Below are 9,435 nucleotides of genomic sequence, written 5' to 3'. Positions count from 1 at the left end.
ATCTTGTGGGGGCCGTGCATACCAATGGGCCTAGTGTGATTGTGGCTGAAAATCCTAAAGTTCAGCCTAGCTTTATTAATGTATTGCGTGGGCCTCAATTGGTAGAACATTCCAAGACCTCTCATTCGTTGCATTATGAACCACCATTGAGAGAAGAAGGTCGGGTTAAGGTGCTACCACCTCCTAGCATTGTTGAAGAAGGGTGTGAGGTATGGAAGGCTACTCTCATTGGCTACTTTGTTGGAAATAAGCTCCCATTTCCAATTGTAAATTCGATTGCTCATAAGATATGGGGTAGTTCGGGATTGAAAGAGGTTCTAGCTTCTGAAAGTGGCTTCTTCTTCTTCAAGTTTGATAGCGTTGAGCATGCATGCAACATCCTAGACAAGGCTCCTTGGCATATGGCGAATAGGCCGCTAGTGCTTAAAAGATGGCAACCTAACTTGAAGTTGGCCAAAGAAGATATGCGGAAGATCCCGGTGTGGGTTCGGCTTTACAATGTGCCACTTGAATATTGGACGGTTCAAGGCTTAAGCTTTGTGGCTAGCGCTATTGGGATTCCTGTGCATGCGGATCACATCACTCTTGCAAGGAAGCGACTTAGTTTTGTTCGGGTCTGTGTGGAGATTGATGCTTCTAAGGATCTCATTAAGGAATTTGATTTGCAATGCCCTAATGGGGAGCAAATATGTGTTGTTGTTGACTTTGAGTGGCTGCCTCATAAATGTGGACTTTGTGGAGTGTTTGGCCATTCAAATGGCACTTGCCCTAAGGTGGCCAAGGAGAAAATAAAGCAAGTTTGGGTTCCTAAGATTGATGGTGGTGACAAAGTGGTGCCTAAGGTGGGTTCTACTAGTGAAGGTGAATGGCAAGAAGTTACAAGGCGTAAAAAAGGAAAGTCACCGGTGGAATGTGGGGTACCTTCAACTTTAATTGTGAGAATAAAGGGTTGACAGCACCTTGGGGGCGTGAATTGGAAGCAACACCATCTAATGCGATTGTTTTACATTCACCTAATGGATGAGAAGTCCACGCTTCCATTCATTGCTTTTGAGGACCTTCAGGATAATGTGGAATTTGAAGAGGGAGAGTATTATTTTTCTGAAAATGATGTTGAAGAGCATACACCCAAAATGGATGAAGCTACTCCACAACCGCTAGCTATTTGTGCAGATGGTGCTACTACTCCTATGGCTAATCAGTTGGCTATTAAGGCAAAGGACTCGCTTGAGAAAAAGAAGATGAAAGTGTCAAGTGGCAAGGGCAAGAAAGGGCGAAAATACTACTCCCCGAGGAAGGGTAAATGGAGGTAATCCATTATGGAGCTTGATTTCTCTCTCTTTTCTTAGTTTTAATGATTAATGCCTGTTGGAATGTTAGGGGTTTGAATGACCCTTTCAAGCATTCAGAAGTGCAACAACTTATTCGAAAGGAAAGATTGTCACTTTGTGGTTTGGTGGAAACTAAAGTTAAAGAGAGAAATAAAGAAAAGGTGGCGAACACCATCTTTCGAATTTGGGGCTTACTGTGCAACTATAATACTTCTTCTCATGGACGGATTTGGATTGGTTGGAATCCTTAGGAGGTGGATGTGGTTCTTATAAATTCATCCGACCAAGTGATGCATGTGCATGTTAGGGATCTTGCTAAGAATTCCTCTTTCATTGTCTCGATTGTGTATGGTGATAATTGCCCTATTAAGCGGAGTGAATTGTGGGCTGATTTAGTTTCTCACAGTGTGGGATGGGAATCTTCTCCATGGGTGCTCATGGGGGACTTCAATGCTATAAAGTCACAAGAGGAGATGGTTGGGGGCTCTCATAGTTGGCCTTCTTGGTAGAATGACCTTGCTACTTGTTTATTTCAGTCTGGCCTAAGTAATTTACGACATAATGGCTGTCTCTTCACGTGGTCTAATCGGCAGGACAAGGCTCCTATTATGAAGAAGCTAGACCGGGTCCTTGCCAATTTGAGATGGGAGTGTGACTTTTCAGGCTCTAAAGCTTACTTTCCTCCCTCCGGTGTTTTGGATCATTCTCCAATGGTGGTAACACTTGCTGCCTTACCTTCGCGAAAAACACCATTTAAATTCTTTGATCTTTGGGCTGAGCATCCGCAATTTCTATCCGTGGTAGCTAAAGCATGGGCTATAGATGTAAAAGGAAGTCCGATGTATCAACTATGCCATAAATTGAAGTATTTGAAAGGGGAGTTGAAAAAGTTCAATATGGAGTTCTTTGCAAATTTACCTCGGCGAGTGGTGCGAGCTGAAGAGGCTTTGGAGGAGGTACAACGTACAATTCAGCGTCATCCCCTTGACTCGACTTTTCACACCGAGGAGTCAAGGCTCATTAAGGATTATTTGGAGTTGAGCAGAGCGGAAGAAGTTTTTTGAAGCAAAAGGCTTGGGTTCAGTGGCTGAATTTGGGAGACAAGAATTCGAGGTTCTTCTTCCAATCTATGAAGCTTTTTCAGAGTCGTAGCAAGATCACATCTATTTCTACTGATGATGGGGCTCGGGTGGAGACTCCGGGTGAGGTCAATGACACCATTGTGCAGTTCTTTCAGAATCTTCTAGGTTCTCATACGGTTGCGGGTGTTGATGAGGACATGCTTCAGCGAGTCCTTCCAAAGCGGCTCACTGAGATTCAGAGGGAGGATTTAGATCGATCTATTTCAGATGACGAAATAAGGATGGTGATGTTCTCTTTGAAGGACAACAAGGCTCCCGGTCCGGATGGTTTTAGTGCTGGCTTCTTTAAGAAGGCTTGGAAAATAGTTGGGGCAGATGTCATAGCGGCTATCCAATCTTTTTTCTCCTCCGGGCATCTTCTGAAATAAGTAAATGCTACAACACTTTCTTTGATTCCTAAGGTTCAAAACCCTACCAAGGTAAAGGACTTTAGACCAATTTCTTGTTGTAACACTGTTTACAAGTGTATTGCAAAGCTCATAGCAAATAGGGTGAAGGTGGTACTTTCGAGATTGGTGGGACCCTTTCAAACGGCCTTTGTTGCGAGTCGACGTATTAGTGATAATATTATCCTCTGCCAAGAGTTAATGCGGAACTATCATCGCTCAGGTGGCTCTTCGAGATGTGCTCTTAAGGTGGATCTAATGAAGGCATATGACTCCGTTCAGTGGAATTTTTTACTGGCTGTATTACGTGTTATGGGGTTTTCGGATAGAGTTGTTAGATGGATTGCGGAGTGTATCTCCACTACTCGCTTCTCCATCTCTATTAATGGCGAACTTCATGGATTCTTCCCTGGGGGTCGGGGCTTGCGGCAAGGGGATCCTATGTCACCTTATCTTTTTGTCCTAGCCATAGAGGTCTTTTCGAGTCTGATGGCTAATATGGTAAGGGACAGTGGTTTCAAGTACAATTGGCATTGTGAAAAGGAAAAGATCTCTCACTTGTGCTTTGCAGATGATCTTATGATTTTCTGTAAAGCGGATTTGGCTTCTGTGTCTTTGATCGGTGGTTGTCTTCAGCAATTTCGAGACATCTCTGGGCTTATACCAAATCCAGATAAGAGCAGCATGTTCATTTGTGGAGTGCCTTCCGAGCTTCGAATGCAGCTTTTGGATATCCTCGGGTATAATGAAGGAGCGCTTCCAATTAGGTATCTTGGTGTGCCACTTATAATGACTAAGTTAAAGGCTACCGATTGTAAGGTGTTGGTGGACCGGATTATTGCCAAAACTAAGAGTTGGACTTGCCGTGCTCCCTCCTTTGCAAGTAGATTACAACTCATCAAATCTATTTTGTTTTCCATCCAAGTTTATTGGTCGTCCTTATTCATCTTGCCCAAATCAATTATTAAGAAGGTGGAATCCACTTTACGCTCTTTCCTTTGGAAGGGTTGTGAGCTTAGCACTAGAGGTGCGAAGGTTGCATGGGACAATATTTGTTTGCCTAAGGAGGAAGGGGGTTTGGGCATTATGAACATGGTGACTTGGAATAGGGCAGCCATGACCAGACACTTATGGGCTCTCTGTAATGATGACGGTAACTCTCTTTGGTCTTCTTGGGTTCGCTCTTATCTTTTGCAAGGCAGAAGTATTTGGGAGATCAAATGCCCCAGGGATTGCTCTTGGAGTTGGCGGAAGATTCTTAGTCTTCGCAGCCTTGTCCGATGGAAGATGAGATATCGAGTGGGCAATGGGAGTAGTATTTCACTTTGGTTTGACCATTGGCATCCCCTTGATCCTCTTATTGAGGTGTTTGGGGAAAGGTTTATCTATGATTCTGGCCTTGGGTAGAATGCCAAGGTTGAGGCTATTATTGACCGCCAGGAGTGGCACTGGCCTATCTGTCGCTCCCCTGCATGGCTTGAGCTCATTAGTAGTACTCCTACTTCATTCCGACCAGATAGCAGAAGGCCGGATGTCTTGCAGTGGATTGATGCTCCGAAGGGTTCCTTCTCTGTTCGTGGTGTTTGGGAGTCGTTGCGCCTGCGTCATAGTAAAGTGGACTGGTGGAAGCTTGTTTGGCATAGCCAAGCTATTCCAAGGATGTCCTTTATTCTTTGGTTAGCCATCCAGGATGCCTTGTATACTCAAGCTAAGCTTATACGCTTTGGCATTATTCAGGTCGCCCAATGAGTTTTGTGTGGGGGTGGGCATGAGGATGTGGATCATTTATTTTTTGAGTGCCCATTCTCTCAACGCATCTGGTCTGTTCTTTGTGCCAAGTGTAATATTCCATGGGCCTTGCATAGATGGATGGATACGATCTCTTGGCTTTCTCAAGTGGATGGTCGTTCACTCTTGGGCGAACTGCAAAGCTTATGGTGGCAGCTGCAGTCTACTACATTTGGAGAGAACGTAATGCTCGTTTGCATGGCGATGGCCCAACACATGAGTGTGTTCTTCTGAGAGATTACTTTTTGTATTGTGACTCGAATTAATTTCACACGGGGTGTGATTCCATCTCCTGCTAATAGATGGCTTCACAGTTCATGGGGATTCTCTAATGATGTCTTTTGATACTCTCATCATTTTGTTCTTACAAGCTTTGTAGTTATTTGTTATGGCTAGAGGGGTATGCCCTCCTAGCCTTTGATTTCTGGGGTATTCCCCTGTGCATTTGTACGTCATTTCTTCAATTTGGATATATACACACTTACATTTATCCAAAAAATTTTCATCAAGCTATTCGCCTACCCCTCTTACTTCTGGTGCCGTCAGCAGATACAGACCTAGCCTATAGCGGACACCAACGCCTTCCAGCTCGTAGCAGAGTAATGCTCCTATTTATTCCTCTTCTGCTTTAGAAAGAGGGTTAGCCCTGGCTAAAGCTTAGCGGAATTGACTTCTCACTGAAAAAAAAAGGATAATCATCAACTTCTTGCTTCAGAACATTTCGATACTTTGAGAAATCGACCTCGGACATAGGATTTCAAACCTTGCCTGCGGAGGGTGGTTTTTAGTAGGCATAGGCTGGATCACAAAGGATAGAATTTTTGCCATCGGTTAGAGCGGCTAGACCAAGACCGGGGGATATAGCTCCAAGCCCAGCTTTCGAAGCACGTCTCACACGGGGTGTGATTCCATCTCCTGCTAATAGATGGCTTCACAGTTCGTGGGGATTCTCTGATGATATCTTTTGATAGTCTCATCATTTTGTTCTTACAAGCTTTGTAGTTAGTTGTTGTGGCTAGAGGCGTATGCCCTCCTAGCCTTTGATTTCTTGGGTATTCCCCTGTGCACTTGTACGTCATTTCTTCAATTTGGATATATACACACTTACCTTTATCCAAAAAAAAGGTAACCAAAGAAATCTCAATTTGGATATATACACACTTACCTTCAATTTTCGTTTTGAACCATGTCCCTCGGAGAAGCGCTCTTTCAGCTACCCTCTCCTCGAGGTATGGTTTGAGTCCTGGTGCAAAACTCAATTAGAAAAGAGAGATGTAATAGCTCTCTTTATATACGAAATTTTTGGCGTGCTATGAATCTCTTGTGAGTCATTATAGGAGGCTTTCCCCAATGTCTTTAGTGAGCTGGGGGGGGGGGGGAGCGAAGGAAGGGGAGGAGGGAAAAGGGAAGAAGAGTCTCCTGCATTTCCATTTCTTTTTTTTATATATAAAGTCTATTTTGTTTTTTTCATTTTTTTTAATATTTTGGTAAGAGTAAGTTGACTTTCTCAAAATCGATGTTCGAACCGACTAACGCAAAACTAACAGCAATGGTGGATCAACCGCAAGAGGAACTGCCGCAACTCATATCTATCGCTTGGCTTATGTCATATACCTTTTTTTCCATTCTTTTCCTTTGCTTATTATGCTTGGGCTTCTTTTCGGGGATCTCTTCGCTTCCCCTCGGAGACTAGAAGAAGGAGCCATTACTTGCTCATTAAAAGGGAGAACCTACATTTAAACGAAAGCTCTGGGGGGGTCCCACCGCACTATTTGCGGTTGCATGCTTGACTTCCAAATTTTCTACTGCGGTCGCCTTGCTCCTTAGTTTCTTCTTCCATAAACGCTAATTGAGTCTTTTAGTTTAGTTCATTAGCGAAACCCAGTTAAGGGAATACCCTAACATACAAAGTCAAAAGAGGGTTATGAATGCCATGAGTTCCCCCAAAGCCTGCTGCTGCAACTCCTTCTTTATCTTTTCCTCTCACGTGTCAACAAGCAAGTTGGGTGCTCTCCCTTAACGTGGTAGGACTCTGTTGCAGGTCTTGATGCTGGCTGATTAAAAAAGGCATCCTCGTCGCAGCAAAGCCCATGTTTCTTAGTTTAGTCAAAAACGAGACTTTCATAGGTCCGATGGGTCTTTCTATTATACGTATGTAGGGCGGTTACCTTCAAATGCGTTAATTTGCCTTTTTAGATCTTCTTTGTCAACAAGAGCCCTGCCTTGGTCTCAATCCCCTTGAGCTGCTAGCGAGCATCCCTCTTTGCTTTCTTTGAAGCGTGCATTGGTCACAAAGAATGACTTCGTTAAGAAAAGCTGCTTGAAAAGTGCTCATCTCTTCGCTCTCCTCCTTCTGCTAATGCAAATATCCCGTTCTTGGTTCCTAAGGATATGTCTCCTATGTCACGACTCCTCGAATCGGGGCTGGACCAGACGCGGATCAAGGTATAAACCAGATCAGGTCGCTGGATGGGTTTGAGGTCTGACGGTGCTCTCTAGAGATTTGGGCAACTTGGAGACCAAATCTGGGCCCTAGGATCACCTAGGGAAATGTGTGTAAGATGTAGGAGGAATACGCAAGAGCATGGGGCTGTGGGCACGTGCTCCAAGGCGTGTATTGTTGAGAATACATGCTGGTTCATCATTAGGAGGAAAGCTGCTGCAACGAGACTGATTCAGTGTTGTGGGCTTATCTCGAAGCATGGACTGAATCCGAAAAATTGGGATGCATGGAAATGTGTGCCACTGATGGAGGAACGTGTCATAAGTCTCCAGAAGGCAAGGGACACGTTTTAACACGTTTTTATAACTGAAAACGTGTATGGTTAGAAGACGTGGCTGTAACGCTGTTTCCACGCTTTTTCACTTTGAGGGGCATTTCGGAAACTCTACAGAAGTCTGTTCAAAGTGGGAAAGGTGCTAACTAGAAGAGTTTTTTGTCCCGAATGCAAGGAATCCAGTTTCATGGTAATCCGAGTTCGTTTGAGGCACGAACTTGGCTGTTTTATCTGATTGCGCAGAATCCTGCGGGAATCGGGGTTTTCCTATCTTATCTAGAATTCATCCTTATCTTATGCATGGGAAGTTGAGTTCATGAGGGACTTGTAACTGGAGGTTGCTCCTCTATAAGAGGACCCTCAAAGGGGAGGGATTGGTATCTGGTAGAGCTGGAGAGGCCAGGAGAGCTTATTGTAATCAGTTGAGTGGTTATTCAATAAAGTTCTCTTCCCCTATATTTCTCCATCTCCTTCGTGCTATTTTCTGGTGTTGTGTTTTGCTGCATTATTGTTGTTAAGCGTGACCTAAGTCATAGAGATTAGGTACCCATGCCAGGAAGGCTGATCGGTTATCTTCGATAGACCGAGCCGCACGTTGTTGGGATTCGCTTTGAAATTCCTTCGTACGTGACACTTGGTATCAGAGCCATACTAGAAACGAAGGAGACGACCTCTACGGTAACTTCCATGGTGGGAATGGCAGACGCATCATCCTCGACTGTGGATCCCAATCCAGCCTTAGGAGGAGGCACGGCAATGGGTGGAGCACATCCAGTTGATGATTCCCTGTATGGGTTACGTATTGCATCTCCGGTAATCTCCGCCGACAATCGATTACGGAGGTGCGAGGCCCAAATAGCTGAGGTTGAAGGGCGGATGGAGGACCTTGAGGGTAGGGACGCAACCCTCCGAGGTGAAATCGCCGCTCAGCTGAACCAGATTTCTTTCAATATGGAGCGGCGCTATAAGGAAGTGCTGCGGCGTAACGAGGAGTTGGAGATCATGGTGAAGGCTCTCAAAAATCAAGTGGTTGACCTTTTAAAGGAGAATACCATCACAGGCGTATCCTTGTCACGGCTCCTTGAATCGGGGCTGGACCGGACGCGGATCAAGGTATAAACCAGATCAGGTCGCTGGACGGGTTCGAGGTCTGACGGTGCTCTCTAGAGATTTGGGCAACTTGGAGACCAAATCTGGGCCCTAGGATCACCTAGGGAAACGTGTGCAAGATGTAGGAGGAATACCCAAGCGCATGGGGCTGTGGGCACGTGCTCCAAGGTGTGTATTATTGAGAATACATGCTGGTTCATCATTAGGAGGAAAGCTGCTGCAACGAGACTGATTCAGCGTTGTGGGCTTATCTCGAAGCATGGACTGAATCCGGGAAATTGGGATGCATGGAAATATGTGCCACTGATGGAGGAACATGACATAAGTCTCCAGAAGTCAAGGGACATGATTTAACACGTTTTTATAATTGAAAACGTGTATGGTTAGAAGACGTGGCTGTAATGCTGTTTCCACGCGCTTTCACTTTGAGGGGCATTTCGGGAACTCTACAAAAGTCCGTTCAAAGTGGAAAAGGTATCATCTGGAAGGGTTTTTCGTCCCGAATCCAACGAATCTAGTTTCATGGTAATCCACGTTCGTTTGGGGCATGAACTTGGCTGTTTTATCTGATTGCGCAGAATCCTGCGGGAATCGGAGTTTTCCTATCTTATCTAGAATTCATCCTTATCTTGTGTACGGGAAGTTGAGTTCGTGAGGGACTTGTAACTGGAGGTTGCTTGATAAGAGCACACTTCGGACCGTCCTGGAAACAGGTAGAGAAAGAGGAACTTGACCCTATCCGCGACCTGCCGGTAGAACCAAAGTTATCAAAAGAAGCGTGACCCTAACTGCGACCTGCCGGTAGAACCAATACTATCAAGTTCTAATCCAAGAATAAAGGTGAAGCTCTCACATAAGAGAAACTCTCAAATTTCATTCATGCGTCCTCCTCCTCTCAGGT

General features: G+C 44.8%; 1 protein-coding gene across 1 annotated transcript; it reads left to right on the top strand.

Moving 5' to 3' along the window:
* The first annotated feature begins 1,016 nt into the window (after positions 1–1,016).
* LOC120106373 lies at positions 1,017–4,608 on the top strand. The gene is made up of 7 exons (XM_039119377.1): positions 1,017–1,309; positions 1,381–1,492; positions 1,583–1,807; positions 1,925–2,287; positions 2,476–2,790; positions 2,875–3,678; positions 4,267–4,608. Exons 1-7 carry the CDS (start codon positions 1,017–1,019, stop codon positions 4,606–4,608), a joined length of 2,454 nt encoding a protein of 817 aa, XP_038975305.1.
* The last annotated feature ends 4,827 nt before the right edge of the window (positions 4,609–9,435 follow it).

This window comes from Phoenix dactylifera, unplaced genomic scaffold (assembly GCF_009389715.1).
Source record: "Phoenix dactylifera cultivar Barhee BC4 unplaced genomic scaffold, palm_55x_up_171113_PBpolish2nd_filt_p 000539F, whole genome shotgun sequence".
NCBI lineage: Eukaryota > Viridiplantae > Streptophyta > Magnoliopsida > Arecales > Arecaceae > Phoenix > Phoenix dactylifera.
The sequence above is the reverse complement of the archived record's forward strand: the minus strand, read 5'-3'. Positions and strand labels throughout refer to the sequence as shown.